Source organism: Chelonia mydas, chromosome 4 (assembly GCF_015237465.2).
Source record: "Chelonia mydas isolate rCheMyd1 chromosome 4, rCheMyd1.pri.v2, whole genome shotgun sequence".
Classification (NCBI taxonomy): Eukaryota; Metazoa; Chordata; order Testudines; family Cheloniidae; genus Chelonia; species Chelonia mydas.
In genome coordinates, this window is record NC_057852.1 from 137540010 (window position 1) to 137558797 (window position 18788).

Consider the following 18788-nt stretch of genomic DNA (forward strand, 5'->3'; position numbering starts at 1 on the left):
AACTCATTTCCCATGTGGAACTATATCAGATGCTTTACTGAAATCCAGGTAGATTAGATCTACTGCATTTCCTTTGTCTAGAAAATTAGATATCTTTTCAAAGTAAGAAATCAGGTTGGTCTGGCATGATCTACCTTTTGTAACACCATATTAGATACCTCTATGCCTTTAATTACGCTGCATTTCAAAACTTGTTCTCAGACTTTGCATACAATTGAGGTAAAATTTACGGTCCTGTAGTTTCCTGGATCACTTTTTTTCTTAAATATAGGTACTATATTTTCAATTCTCCAGTCACAGGGTACAACCCCAGAGTTTATAGATTCATTAAAAATCCTGCCATTGATCTGGTGACTAATGGTGTTGATCTGGTGGCTATTTAGTGAAGAAATCTGTTGGCTCTCACATCCGGGAATATCTGGGCCATACTATTATTAGTAGGACTTGTCCTCCAATCTATATCTAGGAAATTAAAGTCTCCCATAATCACACAATTCCCAGTAGCATTTATTTCATTAAAAAATATTTAAGAGGTTTCTCTGTCCATATTGAAATTGAATCTTGGGGGTCTGTAGGATACCCCAAGCACTATCTCAGTGCAGCCTCTGTTACCTTTTTTTCCTCAGTGATTTTGACCACAGATTCCATTTGATCCATTTCATCACTTCTGATTTCTTTACAAAAAGAAAAGGAGGACTTGTGGCACCTTAGAGACTAACCAATTTATTTGAGCATAAGCTTTTGTGAGCTACAGCTCACTTATGCTAAGCAATCTGTTCCAGCTTGTATTTAGCTGTGACCCTCTGAGTACATTTCGCAGACCTGCAGAAGAGGTTGAAAGCTTATATCTCTCACCAGCAGAAGTTGGTCCAATAAAAGATATTCCCTCACCCACCTGGTCTCTCTAAAATCCTGGGAGCAGCACTGCTACACCACCACTGTATATGATTAACTCCAGTCATGTTACTGCCAGTATTGCCTATCTGACCTTTCCGGGCAGTCGTACCTGGCACGATCTTCCCTGTGTTGAGATCTCAGCTGTTCTTCAAGCATGAAATTTAATTGGCAAGGCCGAAAGCAAGTGCGTGTTAGAAATAATACTTAAAGATTTAATAAGAATTTTCTCTTTAGTTCCTGTAGCAGCTGAAGCTAATAGCAATTTAAGTTTTTAATAATATGCTAACAAATCTCAAGAGGTTTAAGTAGTTGGTAAAAAAAAATTACCTTACAACTTTCACAAACTATTAAACTGAGTGGTAAAAAGAAGTGCAACAAACACTCAGTATGATTGTCCCTAAATCCTGTTGCACAAATAATCGTACTTAGCTTTTATATGGGGCTTTTCATCCATAATTTTCAGATTGCCTTACTACAAAAGATAAGCGTCATTCCTATTTTACAAAGGTTGGAACAGGCACGGCGGAGCTGAAGGTTATGTGGGGGACAGTATATGTGGTGTAGCTAGTGGCGTGAAAGAGGATTCAGTAAGAAACCAGATCAGAGTTTTTGGGCTTTTCTACATGAGGAAGTTTATATACATCACGGTACCAGTATATTTATACTATACTATAAGCCATTTTACTGGTAAATTTCCATGTGTATAAAAGCCCTAAGTTTCTTATTGAATCCTCCTTCATTCCACCAAGAAACAGGACTAGAGATTTAGGGCTTTTCTACGCAAGTTTACTGGTATAGCTATACCAATATAATTATAAAAAGAAAAGGAGTACTTGTGGCACCTTAGAGACTAACCAATTTATTTGAGCATAAGCTTTCGTGAGCTACAGCTCACGCTCACGAAAGCTTATGCTCAAATAAATTGGTTAGTCTCTAAGGTGCCACAAGTCCTCCTTTCTTTTTGCGAATACAGACTAACACGGCTGCTACTCTGAAATATAATTATACTGTGCTTTAAGCAATGATACCAGTAAAGCTAGCTATAGCAGTATATCTCCCCATGTGGACATCCCTTTTTCAGGATCTAGAGTTCCCTTTTCAGTTTAAAGAAAAGGAGTACTTGTGGCACCTTAGAGACTAACAAATTTATTTGAGCATAAGCTTTCGTGAGCTACAGCTCACTTCATCGGATGCATTCAGTGGAAAATACAGTGGGGAGATTTATATACATAGAGAACATGAAACAATGGGTGTTAACATACTCACTGTAACGAGAGTGATCACTCACTGAATGCATCCGATGAAGTGAGCTGTAGCTCACGAAAGCTTATGCTCAAATAAATTTTAGTCTCTAAGGTGCCACAACTCCTCCTTTTCTTTTGCGAATACAGACTAACACGGCTGCTACTCTGAAACTTTTCAGTTTAGTTTGTGTCTCTGGAAATGGTTTAAGTGGAACCAAAAAAGGCATCCTGAATCCCGAAAGAGAGCATCCACGTGGGGACTTACACTGGCCCAGCTCTGCTGGTATAATTATACCAGTAAATTTCCCCATGCAGATAGCCCTGAAACTGGGGGGGGGGGGGGGGGGGGTTGGTTTGTGGCTGTGGCTAAACTGAAAACCCAGGAAATGGGTCACGTTTTATGTTTTTGAGTTTAAATTGTGTATATGTACAAGAGGAATAATTCCTAAGTACTGTGAGAAAATCCTGATGCCTATAAGTATAGACAGGATATCACCTTTATCGGAGCGGTCATGGCCACTTGTACTTGCTGTCATTTATGTTTCTCATGCTGGAGCTAAAGAAGTTACTATCCGCACAGGTTTTAAAATGTCTGCACAGAGCACTTGGCTTGGCTTTAGTGCACAGCAGCAGTCACTGCTGCCCTCACGTAATAATGGCTGAGTTACTTTTCCTGCCTGTAGGCACCACCAGTTAATTAATCACTGGTGAATTAGGTATGGTTTAAGGGGAGCAGAATGTTGATAATCACATTCCCTAGGGTGGGACAAGACAGGAGGTGCAGCCAAGTGCCTCGGATTCCCCCCGGGGAGTGATTCTATCAGGATAACCACAGCTATTTCAATTACCTTGTTCCTTCGATGACATTTCTTTCAGCTCGCTCCTTGCTTGTGTCTGCAAGGAGCCTAGATAGCATCAGAAGAAGGTTGAAGAGCACTAACCTTGCTAGAGCCAGTCTTTATAATGGACTTTACGTTTACAGCTATATACAGGAGGCCTGTGTGCGCCCTGCAGCGGGCCACGGGCTTACCTCCACTCTGCTTCTCATCCAAACCGGTGCCTGAGAACGGTGCTACAGCCGCACCATAATATAGATTCCATGTGTTATCTGGGGAGAAATTCACCACTAGGCCTAGCTCCGCTCCCACTGAAGTCAATGGTAAAACGCCCGTTGATTTTAATACAAACGGAGTTAGGCCATTACTAAACATTTTTGAAAATCCCACTCTGCATATCTTCAGATACTGGTTCGTTTGTTGATTTGAGTTTGCAGGACTTATGAATACAATTAATGCTATTGTTTTTGGTCTAGGAACTAAGTAAAGTCTCTGAAGCATGCAGTTTTCATGAAAGATGATGTGCAAAATAAGCTTATGCTGTAACTTGTACCCATTAGCTGTTGGGCATTGCTTAGGTATTCTTCTTAGCGGATGCGCAATGTGCCTTAGATGGCACGTGACTAGGATTCATCACCGAATTTGGTCCACTGGTTGGATCATTAGCTGCCTGGGCTCGGGCTGGGTACAGATGGGGAGTGCGACGTGAGTGCTGATCCATGACTGATGCAGAGAGGCGCTGAATGCAATAACCACAATGGTCTTCGGCATTGAGGGCTCTGAGCTGCACTTAGACGGACTTTTCTATCATGCAGGATCTAGCTCTGCTGTAGCTTCTTTAAGGTTATTAAAAAGGAATCCTTATAATGAGGATCATTACAATAAGGTTTCATATGTCTGGGAACCGTACAAATGCCTAGTGCCAGAGGGGACTCTTTAAGGAGGGTGGAATGTACAGTACTTTTTGTTTTAACAAGTGAACGGGTTGGTCCCATTTGGATCCTATGCATCATTTCCTTAATGATTTCCCTTTTATTTTCCAGGGTAAGGTGGCTCAGACTGCATGTATGTCTGCATGCAAACACTTATCCACTTCACTGATGCAGCTGCTGCTAGAAGCTGAAGTGAGGCAGCTTACATTGGGGGCCTTACAGCAGTTCAACCTGGATGTAGAGGAGTGTGAACGTAAGGCACAAAATCATTCTGTTTATCCTGTTGTACCTTGTTTAGCCATTGTGCACTGGAGGTTTCTGCTAGGACAGTGGTGGTTCTTGGGTTCATCTTGAAGATCTACTGAAAGGAAGCAAAGCTAATTCTAGTTCAGAGTTTTATTCTGTTTGTTTGTTTTGCGGTAGCACTTTCCAGCCCCAGAGGAAGACACAGTCCCTACCTCTCAGGAGCATATATTTAAAAAAGATGAGCAAATGGAGAGGAGAGTGGATGTAACATGTGATCAGGGTGATGATATATTGAAAATATATTACTGAGGCAACTTCCGTACTGGGGTTCCCCACATTACAAACACGCTGCTTGGCCTGACCTTTACAGTCTTCATTTTCCGCAGTATCCCTTTCTATTTTATTGTCTAAAGTATATCCAGTTGCTTGACTACGCTTGTGGTTTGTTGTTAAGAATGTGTAAGAACAAATAACTAAAATGCCAAATGTTATTATCAAAGACAAAGCAGTACAGTACAGAACGGAGAGAGTTCATACTTTATCGTTCCTTCTGGGAAGTGAGTCTCACTCTCAGCGTTCACAGAAAGAAAAGGAGGACTTGTGGCACCTTAGAGACTAATAAATTTATTTGAGCATAAGCTTTCGTGAGCTACAGCTCACTTCATTGAATGTATCCAGTGAAATGAGCTCTAGCTCACGAAAGCTTATGCTCAAATAAATTTTTTAGTCTCTTAGGTGCCACAAGTATTCCTGTTCTTTTTGCGAATACAGACTAACACGGCTGCTACTCTGAAACCTCTGTGTTCAGTTCGCCTGAAACAGAAAGTGTGCTTCAAACAATATGCCTTTAAACTTGCTATATCTATAGTAGGGTTGTTTGCAAGTTTAGATAGCACTCTGCACGTCACCCAAGACTGAAACCACCAGCCAGTTTCTTCCTTATCTCTGTTTGAAATACTGCATTCCAAGTACCAGTTAGGTCACAGAGGTACATCCATTCAGGCATCTTGCCTTTCACAGGGTTTTGTATCTGCCTGTGCCACTGCTGACTTCAGCTGTGCAAAGGGTTATGGGTATTGCTTTTCGCATAAATGGAAGTGAACAGCATTGTGGGAAAGGCATAATATAATTTGTGAACATAACTGCCCGCGTGCTGGGTATACTACAATAATAATGTGGTGTGTGCTATGCCTAATATGTATACATTTGGCTAACAATTTGCATTTACTTTCCTATTCTGTCCTTTGAATAACAGTATCTCACTGTTGTTCAGTGGCATCCACCTGGCAGAGTAAAAAAATTCTCTAAAGGACAAGCTGTGGAAGCCCAATTGCTTGGAGTATTTAAAACAAGACTAGGCAAAACAGTAGAATATATGCTGTAGGGACTTGTCCTGCACTGGCATGGAGATGGACTAGCCATCTGATAGGTCTTTCTTATTTCTAGCCTGTTTAAATCCATGACATTTGCATTCAGAATAAGTTGTGTACATTTAAGAAAATGTACTGGGAGATATAGCAGTAGGTGATATAAAGCACACACCAAGGATTTGCAGGCGTGGATATTAGTTTAATCATTCTCCTCATTAAGCGATTATGATGCTTTGCCTGATTATTCTCTGCAATGATTTGATTTCGCAGTGAAGATAATAGGTAGGATTAGACCTAGGCAATATTGATGGTGTACAGCATAATTATGCACACATCCTGTAAAAAGCCTTAGATCTTTTGCTTAAAATGCACTTCTACCCTAAAAAAGTGACTTTGTGAAAATGACATTGCATGGTTAATTAATCACTATATCCCACTGATTTCAATGTATAGTTTGTTCAGTTAGCAAGTTAAGGTTTCTCTGCCAGCCCCCCCAAATTCAACGTGGGCTGTGATGCTCCATCTCTGTTCTTTCCTTCTCATGATTCATCCCTACAGTAATGGGCTTTTTCCAGACCAGATTATGCCCTGTGCAACCCCATTGACTTCAGTGACACCTGTGCAGATTAAGTTAAGGTTAAGGATTTACACTGAGAGTAGAATTTGCCCTTATATCAAGCTTAGGGTTTCTTGGGATGCAGTGCAGTGTCAGTGAATCAGGCACGATGTGAATGTCCAGGTGTCACGTGAATGTGTGTGAATCTATACATACCATAGATGGTAACCTGATGTCCTTACTGAACTCTTACTCAGGAAAGCTTCCTGTAAAGACCATTTTGGTTTGCCTGGCTAAAAACTGGGTAAACCTTGCATTAGGCCCAAACCCTTACCCAAGTAACTCATTATTTCGGTGTACGTATGATTCTGTGATACGCAGGGGTTAGTAAAACCCCAGTGCAGAACCCATAGAACCATTTTGTTTCCATCATAGCAGAGGTAAAATACTGTGCACATGCTCAGTAGACATTTTTTCCAAGTTAAAAGATAAGGATATTTTCAAATCATTTGCGAATATACAAAAAGTCACCATTCCACAGTACGGACTAATTTTTCTGTGACATTTCGTATTCTCAAATCAAGCAATTGTTCCGTCAGAGTATCCAAACACAAGACCAGAAACCTCATCCCAAATCTTCTGCAACTGCAGTGGAAAGATGTTTTAACAAAGCCACTATGGTTTTTAGGAGAAATTTACTGCCTCAGAGTTCACCGTTTATATGCCAGCTTTCAGCTCCATACCATGTAATGTCTGTCATTACATCCCTGGGCTTTTGTGAAAATATCAAATGATCCACTTCTGCAGTAGATACACTGCTTGATGCAAATTTCCTCTGCATAGGCTGATAAAGTTTGGTTGGTTTGTTTTTTTTTAAATTCAGAAACAAAAAGCACAACTTGGGTTAGAATTTTCACTTGTGGCATTTTCAAAATACCCACCCCTGTGGCTCTCCTGGGACCCTGAAAGCCAGAAGGTTGATGTTCGGATTGGGAACATGTCTTGGCAAAGGTCTGTGGCACAATCTCATTACAGCAGAGCCCTCTGAATTGGGACATTCTGGCAGTCCAGTGTTGCTCCCATTAAACTCAGTGGCAAAACTGCCATTGACTTCAGTGCGAGTAGTACTGGGCCCTGAGAAAATACTGATTGCATTTCATGCTGGTTTATTATAGTCTTTATTTGGTAACATCTTCATATAAAGAAATCAGAACTTGAAATGTCACTTCTCTTTAAGACCAGGTGAGTACTATTTGATACTGTCCAAATTTCCCCGTTAAACACAAATGCTGCTAAGACTGTTTCAATTAATCAGCAACCATTGACATTCACTATCAAGATTAAATAGGTTCCCTGGCAGGTTACCCAGTTAAGTTTCTTCTGTCTGAGGGCCTGATCCTTAACCTTTTCCTAATTCTCGACATTCTTATTTGAATCCTCCTTGAGGAAGGATCCGGCCCCAAGCAGTGTGAACGGTCTCTGAATTTTGCCACGGTTCCACGTGTAGAAGTCTAGTAACAGTTATGGCCCTGAAAAAGTTGTTTTCAATCCCGAATTGTCAGCATCTGGGTTTGTGGAGGGCCAGTCTGCGCTGCTGAAAATAATGGGAAGCGTTCGTCATTAATAATAGTTTCGCTTTCTTTTGCTTGGCTGAAAATGGACTTCATAACCCTGTCGAATTTTCTTCCCATTCGTTAACATGGGTCACTAAGCGGTAGCTTTTTCCCCCTCTTAAAACCCCCCAAACACTCAGGGAAATGGATGACATTTAATATAGGTTTTAAAAGCACGATTCCTTAAATTCCATGAGATTTGGAGGCAATTGTTCTGCGAGACAAAATCAGGAGCACTCAGACATTCCATAGCAGGTGCCGCCAACCTGAGCAGCAGGGGCAGGCGACCTGCTCCGCCCAACCAAGGCCTGAGATGCCATCTCAGTCAGGAAAATTGAGACAGATGCTGTTGTCCTGACCTTCCTATTCATCACTGTCAACCCTGCTGTTTGCCACTGAGAATGGTAAACGCAGACGTAGGTCATTCTTCCTTTTCGAAGACCGAAAGCCCTCGCTCCTATTTGTTTGTCTGGTGCTTTTGCTGACAGCGTGAATAATTTGAATCCTCCTCTGAGGAGCAGCTTGTCATGATTTTAATGCAACGCTAAAAAACAAACAAAAATCAATCACTGGATAGCCAATGTACTAAGAAAATAAATTTGCGAGAATTCTGTCTACTTGTCAGGTTAGGAGCAAAGCTCAGTTTTATCATCTCCAGTAGTGATGCAGGTTTCAGAGGAGCAGCCAAATTTGTTAGTCTCTAAGGTGCCACAAGTACTCCTTTTCTTTTTGCGAATAGTGATGCAGTTTGCCTTGTTCCTGCCCTCTACACCTGACGTTTTAATTACCCTCGGTATTTAATTAAAGGCTGTTTTTACAGATATGCAAAGCATGCATCGCTCCCTTTGGCTTCAGTGGTATGGGATCTTGAGCCGTTCGAGTTTCTGTCCATGATCACGTTTTTTTAAAAATGCCTAGTGTGTGTGTCTTTGCATAATGATTAGGTACTAGACTGAAAAAAATCTTCGGGTATGGAGAAGGAAGAAGAAGAGAAGCAGTTCTTCAGGTCTTTCCCCGGACCTGGAGAAGAGCTCTGTGCAGTTCAAAAACTGGACTCTTCCTCCAACAGAAGTTAGTCCGGTAAAAGATATCACCTCACCTACCCTGAACCAATAATCAGGCAGATGTCTAGGGCCAAGCACTGCACCACCAAACCCAGACATGGTCATCGTGGAATTCCCAGTCTGTACTACTAATTCTTCCTGAGAAGCAATGTACTTAGCATTTTTGGATAGTGCTTTGAGTGTTCAAAGCACTGAATATACCTTTTATTTATTTAAAAACCTTGGCAGAGAAAGCATTCTGAGGGCTTTAAATAAATTTAAGTAAACGTGAAAGGCCAAATCCTGCCACCTTACTCGTATGAGTAGTCCCATATATGTCAGCAGGATTTCTGGTGTGAGCAAGGTAAGCAGGCATTGAGCCGCAAGGTTCTAACAAACATGTTAGGCTAGTGATTGGAGAGAAACCTGTGAATCATGAGATCTGTCATCCTGTGAATTGTCCCTCAAAGGAAGTGATGGAAACCACATTGCTTCAGACTTCTAAAATTAGGTTGGACAAAGCACTGAAGAAAATGTTATAAGGAACCAGACCTACCCATAAAAGTACATTGATTTTTTTTTCCAGTTGCCAAGCTGTTTCCCAAGATGTATTAATTGCTGAAGAGTTTGAAGTTCTTTGTTCAGCTTTACCAGTGCCATGTCTGCAGTTTGCAGAAGGTCACCAGTCACTTGGAAATGTTTTCCTATTATTACTAGTAATGATACTACTACTACATGGCATTTATAGCACCTTCTATATGAAGATATAAAAGACTTTTATAAATGGTACGAGGAAGTGTTATTTGCTCCTTCTCAGAACACAAGAACTAGGGGTCACCAAATGAAATTAATAGGCAGCAGATTTAAAACAAACAAAAGGAAGTATTTCTTCACACAACGCACAGTCAACTTGTGGAGCTCCTTGCCAGAGGATGTTGCAAAGGCCAAGATCATAACAGGGTTCAAAAAAGAACGAGATAAATTCATGGAGGATAGGTCCATCAATGGCTATTAGCCAGGATGGACAGGGATGGTGTCCCTAGCCTCTGTTTGCCAGAAGCTGGGAATGAGCGACAGGGGATGGATCACTTGATGATTCCCTGTTCTGTTCATTCCCCCTGGGGCACCTGGCATTGGCCACTGTCAGAAGACAGGAGACTAGGCTAGATGGACCCTTGGTCTGACCCAGTCTGGACATTCTTATGTACATATTGTAAACTGAGCCACAGAGAAGTTAAGCGAGTTGCCCAAGGACAGAAACAAGTGCAGTAGTAGTCCGAACTAAACCCAGGGGTCCGGTTCCAGTCTGTTCTAACCAATAGAGATGCTTCCTCCCTTTTTTTTTAACCAAAGAACCCCCCACCCACCTCCCAAAAAAAGCTGTGGACCCACAAATAGAAGAGGCAATGCCCATGCTTATAGAAAAGTCTTTTTGTTTGTTTGTTTTTTCCAAAGGGCTTTATGTGCAATTTTACAATGAGTTTGATATGTGGCTTTTAACCTACTTCTGTGCACACTGTTCTTTTCTTATGTTTTGGGACCCCCTGCTTTCTGATATTTTTCCAAACCATGCATATCTCAGAGGTAGCTGGAACCACAAATGACCCAAATTTGGACATTGCGACAAAAAGAGAAAAGAACGCTGTTGGTTTTTCTTACAAAAGTGGTTTTCACCAGCGCAACATATCCCAGTGCTTGTTAAACCAGATTGTTTTATACAATACTTAGATCATAAAATAAGCAATTCCATAATCTCTAAAGTTCTTTAACTGATGATTTATGAGAAATTAAAAGGGCAGTAAAATTATATTTAAAATTTCATTAAACTCCAATTTTTCATTTAAACCACTCCTGGGTATAGTCAGTAAGAAACACAGCTGTATCAACCAGTTTGAGGAGCACTGCAGCCCAGTAAGTAAGCATGCCAGAATGCGCCTATTCTGATCCCAGTGCAACTGTTTATCACCTCATTCTTCGCTATATTCGCTGGCTTCATAGCTTTTCTCACATGGAGATCTTGTTATTCATTTAGCACTACAGCCTTCGCCCAAAATATTATGTGTCCCCCTCCTGTCACTCATGTTTGTAACATGCAAAGCTCACAGTTTCCTGATGTTCTCTTAATCTTCGATGTATCTCGTTACTATTAAGGTATAGGTGATGTGCATTAATGATCTGGAAAAGGGGATGAACAGTGAAGTGGCAAAGTTTGCAGATGATACAAAATTATTCAAGATCGTTAAGTTCAGAGCAGACTGTGAGGAGTTGCAGCGGGGTCTCATAAAACTGGATGACTGTGTAACAAAATGGCAGATGAACTTCCGTGTTTATAAGCGCAAAGTAATTCACACTGGAAAAATAACCCCAACTATACGTATACAATGATGGGTTCTAAATTAGTTGTTGCATCCAAGAAAGAGATCTTGGAGTCACCATCAATTGTTCTCTGATGGAGTCACCATCAATAGTCACCATCTGCTCAATTCACAGCAGCAGTCAAAAAGGTTAACAGTATGTTAGGAACTGTTAGGAAAGTGATAGAAAATAAGACAGTGGAATTATGGTATTTTTCTATATAAATCCATGGTTCTCCCATGCCTTGAATACTGTGTCCAGTTCTTGTCTCCCCAGCTCAAAAAGGATACAGTGGAACTGGAAAAGGTTCAGAGAAGGCCAATAAAGATGGTCAAGGGTTTGAAACATCTTCCATCTGAGGAGAGACTGAAAAGATTAGGGCTGTTCCACCTAGAAAAGAGATGACTAAGGGGAGGTTATGATAAAATCATGGATGGCGTGGAAAAAGTGAATAGGGAGGTTGGCAAGCTTCCTCCCCCACTCTGAACTCTAGGATACAGATGTGGGGACCTGCATGAAAAACCTCCTAAGCTTATCTTTACCAGCTTAGGTCAAAACTTCCCCAAGGTACAAAATATTCCACCCTTTGTCCTTGGATTGGCCGCTACCACCACCAAACAAATACTGGTTACTGGGGAAGAGCTGTTTGGACATGTCTTTCCCCCCAAAATACTTCCCAAACCTTGCACCCCACTTTCTGGACAAGGTTTGGTAAAAAGCCTCACCAATTTGCCTAGGTGACTACAGACCCAGACCCTTGGATCTTAAGAACAATGAACAATCCTCCCAACACTTGCACCCCCCCTTTCCAGGGAAATGTTGGATAAAAAGCCTCACCAATTTGCATAGGTGACCACAGACCCAAACCCTTGGATCTGAGAACAATGAAAAAAGCATTCAGTTTTCTTACAAGAAGACTTTTAATAGAAATAGAAGTAAATAGAAATAAAGAAATCCCCCCTGTAAAATCAGGATGGTAGATACCTTACAGGGTAATTAGATTCAAAACATAGAGAACCCCTCTAGGCAAAACCTTAAGTTACAAAAAAGATACACAGACAGAAATAGTTATTCTATTCAGCACAATTCTTTTCTCAGCCATTTAAAGAAATCATAATCTAACACGTACCTAGCTAGATAACTTACTAAAAGTTCTAAGACTCCATTCCTGGTCTATCCCCGGCAAAGACAGAATATAGACAGACTGAGACCCTTTGTTTCTCTCCCTCCTCCCAGCTTTTGAAAGTATCTTGTCTCCTCATTGGTCATTTTGGTCAGGTGCCAGCGAGGTTACTTTTAGCTTCTTAACCCTTTACAGGTGAGAGGAGTTTCCCTCTGGCCAGGAGGGATTTTAAAGGGGTTTACCCTTCCCTTTATATTTATGACAGAGGTGTTATTTACCCTTTCACACAATACAAAACCAGGGGTCATCTGATGAAATTAATAGGCAGCAGGCTTAATACAAACAAGAGGAAAGTACTTTTTCACACAACTAACCTGTGGAACTCATTGCCATGGGATAGTGTGATAGGTCCAAAGTATAAATGGGTTGAGAACTGGGTAAGTTCTATAGGCATCATGGCTTTTTTCATGGGAAAAGGTAGTTTGTCTAAATGCAGCCCTTCTACCAGGTAGTTCAGCTCTACTGGTCAGATTGAGATGATATACATCAGTACCATGTACTGGAACGTTCCTAGCTGGAACAGAGCTAAACAGCAAAGGAAAACAAAGCAAAATTGACAAAAAATGCTTGTTTTTCCAGCATAAAATCTTACAAGGAGTATTAATTGCTCTCAGTAAGAGAATGTTATGCTAGGAAGACAAAACAGGAGCAAGTCCCTTCCCTCCCAACCTCAACCATTCAGGAACCATACCTTTGGCTTCACATGTCACTGAAATAATTTTGCTTTCTTCAGCACTAGTATGAAATTATTGGTGTGTGTGGAGTCACAAAGGGAACACAAGTAGAATCCCTGGTCATTAGAGGCAATGCCACCTTCTTCCACTTGCATTTTCCTTGTGTGACCTTTCTTAAAGGATAAAAAATGCTACAGCGACAATAAAATGGTTCAGTGGTGTATTGGTATATGTAAATATTGCAAGTCAAAATACGAACCCTTTCAGACCTTGCTCAAGCAAATGTTGGAAGCAGACTGTTAAAGATATATGGGCTTCTCTTTAGCAGTTAAATTTCCTTCCTCACCCAAGACCTCTTGTCTCCACTACGTGCAACCCTCATTTGATTCTTGACCTTGTACCCTCCTCATTCCATCTGTCCTGGAACCATTTTCTATCTCCTTCACTGATTTAGCCTTTCTATTTACTCGTATGAGCTCTTCTCCTCCCCTTCCATCTCCTACATTTGTAAATCTACTTGGGCAATGTTGCACGTATGTACCACTTCCTTGATTTCACCTCTGTTCAAATCCTCATCCATCCCTTCATCTCTTCTTATTTTCTCTACCACTCCTGCCGTCTGTCACAGCCTCCCTCTATAGCTTACACCTCATTGACTTCTTCTCAACGTGTCACATGTACCCCTCTGTACTTGCATCTTCTCCTTGGTTACTGGGCTTTCCTTTGGTTTATCTGCTCATGACCCTGTGCAACACACTAGGAGAGGATACCAGTTCTCACCTGCCTTTTACTGAGACCTTGAATGGTTGAGTGGTTGTGGGTTGTCTGCGTGAAATTACCCTTACAAAAGTAGTTTTCTTAAAAAGACTTCTTAAAAACAGCAAGAACATGATAGTAAAACAAAGAGAAACAATCTGCATAACGTCCCTACGTGTGAACTTCTCATAAGTTAAACAGTAAAATGAAAAGAAAATCTTACATCTCTATCAATCATTCACCTCTGACCACTCCTGACACCACCTTTCCCTTTTGTGTCCCAAAGATCTTTCCTGGTTCCTGCCTTTTAAAGCTCCTAAGCCTATGTCAAATCCTTTGATGTTAAAGGGCTTCCAGAATTCAGTATCTTTCCAGGCAGTCCTCCATCTCTGTGTCCCAGTTTTTCCCCAAATAGTCCTTTGAAATACAGAACCACACAATTGGCATTTGTAAACCTTTTCAACCTCCCCTTCAGGGGAAAAAATGGTCATTCGAGCTGATAATTCACCTCTTCCAAATATTAGGCATCTTAATTCAGCAGAGAGCTTATCGTCTGCTCTTTCTATTCTATGTCTATGTCTTTGGGTTTGGAAAAGTAACCTTTAGACATCCATAACTCAGTTCTTTCTATACATATGCCCAACATTATCTATTACTTATTGACAGATACCAGCCTTCCTGTCAAAAGACTTCCAGTTTCATCTGAAAACTTCTACTTTCTTGTACTTTAAAATGTCTGGCAACCCAGCAGAGAGTTGTTCTGTGTTGTTGTGGATGCAGCTCAGACCTGCCAGCGTCTGAAGGCTCAGGCACACCCCCTTGAAACATCTGTCAGATTTGTTCTGCCTCTTGAAGAAGTAAACTGGATTCCGGGCTCTTCTTTGTCCCAGGGCATTAGAAGAATGGACGTTTTTATTGAATTTGATCCAGTTTGGCTCAATTTGATAACTTGGGGGTCATTCTCTGAAATTCTCACTACCTTGATAATTTGGCTGTTAAAGGGGAAATTCAACAAAGCAGTGTTGGGTTTGAAAGTCACTGAGGAAATTCAAGTTCAATATGGAAATTGTGAAACGGGTTATTGAAACTTTGGCCAAAGTTCCAGCGGCCTACTTGCTATGCCGCTGTTTGGCCTTCCCATCATAATTTCTTACCTTTCTCTTCTTGTAAGGAACTCCAGTATAAGGCTTTGCATTTTGGTCTGACATAGTACTCAAGGTATTTTACAAAGTATTAATGTCCCTACAGATGATCTTTACACATCTTAAACAATATCCTGATCATAGCTCATTCGAAGAAGAAAGCATTAAAGGATGTGGCACACACCATTCAGTTTCCTGAGAATTGCAGCTAGGTATCATATTTTCCCCAAAACCATGCCCACTTCACATATATAACCACTTCTGAAATCCTGTGTCCAGTTCTGGTGCCCACAATTCAAGAAAGAGGTTGATAAGTTGGAGAGGGTTCAGAGAAGACCCATGAGAATGATTAAAGGATGAGAAAACTTGTCTTAAAGTGATCGTCTCAGAGCTCCATCTATTTAGTTTAACAAAGAGGTTAAAGGGTGACTTGTTTACAGTCTAAAAGTATCTATATGGGGGAAAATATTGAATAATGAGCTCTTCAGTCTAGCAGAGAAAAATATAACACACTCCAATGTCTGGAAGTTGAAGCTAGACAAATTGAGACTGGAAATAAGGGATAATTTTTTAACAGTGAGGGTAATTAACCATTGTAACAATTTACAAAGGGTTGTGGTGGCGCATCATTGATGATTTTTTAAATCGAGATTGGCTGTTTTTCTACAAGATATATTCTAGGAATGTTGCTGGGGGAAAGTTCTGTGGCCTGTTTTATACAGGTACACGTACCCCTGGGGGTACACAGAGGTCTTCTCAGGGGGGTACATCAACTCATCTCGATATTTGCCTACTTTTACAACAGGCTACATAAAAAGCACTAGCGAAGTCAGTACAAACTAAAATTTCATACAGACAAAATGAGAAGATCAGCAATTTTTCAGTAATAGTGTGCTGTGATTCTTTTGTATTTTTATGTCAGATTTTGTAAGCAAGTAGTTTTTAAATGAGGTGAAATTTGGGATACGGAAGATAAATCAGACTCCTGAAGGGATACAGTAGTCTGGAAAGGTTGAGAACGACTGCTCTAAAATATCAAGAAGGAAAGAGACGTGTCCATAATTAGAGTTCCCTTTTGGCTGAGTAATCCTTGGTCTTAGGAGCCGCTAGCCCTATCAATGTGCCTTCTAGTATTTCTTTCTCACCAGCCAGATCTTTTATGCCACAGTCCAACCCTAAATTCAGATCTTTTACGCCACAGTCCAACCCTAAATTCAGAACGCTCAGGGCTCCATTTGTCGCTGCATCCATCTTTTAATCTTTATCCTTGGGGCAAATTTCATAGCCTTCTGGAGGAGAATGAGAGACCAGTGTTTGTGTTAACACCAACAGATGCACCAAAATTAGGGATGTGAGTGATTTCAGTGCCACTTAGAGCAATTCAGAGGATTCTGCCATGAACTAAAGCTGCCTGTAATTCCTGCACGTGCAAACAGACAACACTCATTAATAGTCAGACATCCTTTGAGGATTTACAAGTGCGCCATATAATTTTAACTTCTCATTGGATGCTCAAACGTGTTAGTGGTGGTGAAGGAGGGAAATGAGAGAGGAGGTGGTCGTGTTATAGGTGTGCCTGCAGGTTTGCCCTAATTGTGTTCTCAACTGTGGGAAAGTGGATAAATATTCCAATCACACATAAATGTTGATGGGAAAAGGTGTAAAAGGGAGACAGGCTGAATTAGTCTGAATAAAATGGCCTCCTGATATAACTCAAGGACTGCGTTAGGATAAATAAGAGAAACGTGGGACTAAAAATCAATTAACAGAAATTAGGCCGAACTGGTGGACAAAATGATGGAAACGCTGGATTCTACGGAGGATGCTCTGTCAACCAGTTTGGCTGTGTGTGGCATTTACCGCCAGCTGATTCCTGCTTTTAGCTTCTAGCGGCTAAACTGTGCCTTCTCATGTTCTAATCCACTGTATTTAGGCCACATATTTAATCTCTGTTCTTTTTCTTTGCGAATACATCCTCCTATCCCAGCACCTTCCTGCACAATCTCAGGCAACCAGTGGATATTAAGCTTTGCTTGATTTGTAATTTGTTCTCTCTAAAAGCATTGCAGTCTGCCACACTAACTACAGTGCTCCTCATCCTCCTCTCCAGTGAACTTTTCTCCTCCAAACTCATTCACCTTAACTTGACGCCCTAAGAGTTCTTTCCACCCTAACCCTAATAATCATCATCACTAATACATTTATTATGCTGCACCCAAAATGTGAGATGTATGTCACACACAGATGAGGGCGAATGCTAGTAACAATGCGCTGGGATTAGAGAGAGAGGAAAGTTAGTGCACATGATTATTTTAGGTTACATACACATCTTGATTTTTTTGATGAATGTGCGTAAATGTATGGTACACATTAAGGCATACCGTATATTTAGGTGTCCAAAATATGTATAGATTATGCATGTTTTCATTTTTTCTGTGCTCATTTTTGCCCCCACCCCCTTCTGGAAGTATCCCAATCTGATTCTTATTACTGTTGAGCCATCCACAATATGCATCTGCTGAATTAGCCCTTTGTACATAAATAGGTATAATACACGTGTACATACTATCCTTGACACTGCTCACCAGTGGAAAATCATTCCTTGCCCAGAATCTTGTAGACAAAGCCATAGACCTTTTCAGCACTGTGGAAGCTGAGAATAACTCCATAGCAGGCAACTTTCTTGCTGGTGGAAACTGTTCCTTCATACATCTTGATCTCCTTTTCCTATCCTCCCTGGGGTCTTCATTCTGTATGCAGATGAGCCCTGTCGCCACCTGTCCTTCAAATTCCTATCCATCCCCACGTCCTTTAGTCTTCTTCCTCAGTCTGGTGTTTCCCTTGATGGATCTTATGGCTGTGTATTTGCTCTCTTCACTCAACTCCTCTTCCCAATTCTGTTCAAAATCTCACTGTCACCCACCTCTGCATACATAAGTTTGAGCACAGCTGCATCTTTGTTCTCTCCGTTTGCCCTTCGCTCCCATGTTCTCTTTCCTACATCTCAAGTTCCACCCTGTATGCTGTTCAGCTATGTACCATCACTGTTACAACTCTCAGACTCAATCACTGTTATACACCCCAGCTCTGGAGCACTATGAGGTCTGGAGCCCTCGTTAGATACTCTATAGGGTTGCCATAGTTCAAACCCGACCTTGATACCACCCCTTTGCCTGCAACAGCCTCTCAGCTGTTATACTCCAAGCCCCCGTCTCTGTCTCCAAAGGTCTGCTGCAAACCCACCTCCTCCACCAGTCCTACGAACAATGTCTATGTATAAAGTGTATGTGTCAGTTTTGCAAAACTCTTCTGAGCATTTACGAGCCCATACAGAAAATGTGCTTTTATAATTATCGTCTTGACGTGGGGCAAAAATATTGCACAGCATTGGCAAGTGGGAAGGTAGGATTTTGCAAGAGTGTGTGTGTGTGTGTGTGTGTAAGTGTAAAAGACATAATACAAGGGATATAATATCAAAAAAAGTGTGTGTGTGTGTATATATATAAATAGTGTGTATATAAAATTCAGCTACTACAGTGACAAAAGGGGCCTTCAGAGAGAGAGAATGTGTGTGTGTGTTAAAAAAAAAAAAAAAGAGAGAGAGAACTTGATGGTTTGGCATAAAGATTTAATTGGCACGAGTTTGGGATAACTGCATTTTTCACAAGTAGTGAAACCATGTGCCATTTATGCAGGTTACATTAAATGAGTGCTAATAAAATCTTTGTACCACCCATCCACACCATCATTCTGTATGTTCTTGTCCCTAAATTAATGAATTTGGGAATAAAGAAGCCAATTGTGTTTACTCCTAACTATGCAAAATGTATTAGAATCTCTATGTACTTATATACTTGCATGTGTAGCTGTGTACACTATATGAAAGGAGATTCCCAAATTCTGTATCATTAATTTACAATGGGTGCCTTTTTGCCTTGTGT

At 40.9% G+C, this 18788-nt stretch overlaps 1 protein-coding gene across 7 annotated transcripts in view; it reads left to right on the plus strand.

The window, feature by feature from the left end:
• The window catches only part of EXOC6B (exocyst complex component 6B), a 448390-nt gene that overhangs the window by 319439 nt on the left and 110163 nt on the right, over positions 1 to 18788 (plus strand). For all 7 annotated transcript variants that reach the window (XM_037898400.2, XM_037898402.2, XM_037898398.2 and 4 more), the window contains one exon: positions 4021 to 4162. In XM_037898400.2, coding sequence (XP_037754328.1) covers positions 4021 to 4162 — 142 coding nt within the window. The remainder of the gene's footprint in view (positions 1 to 4020; positions 4163 to 18788) is intronic.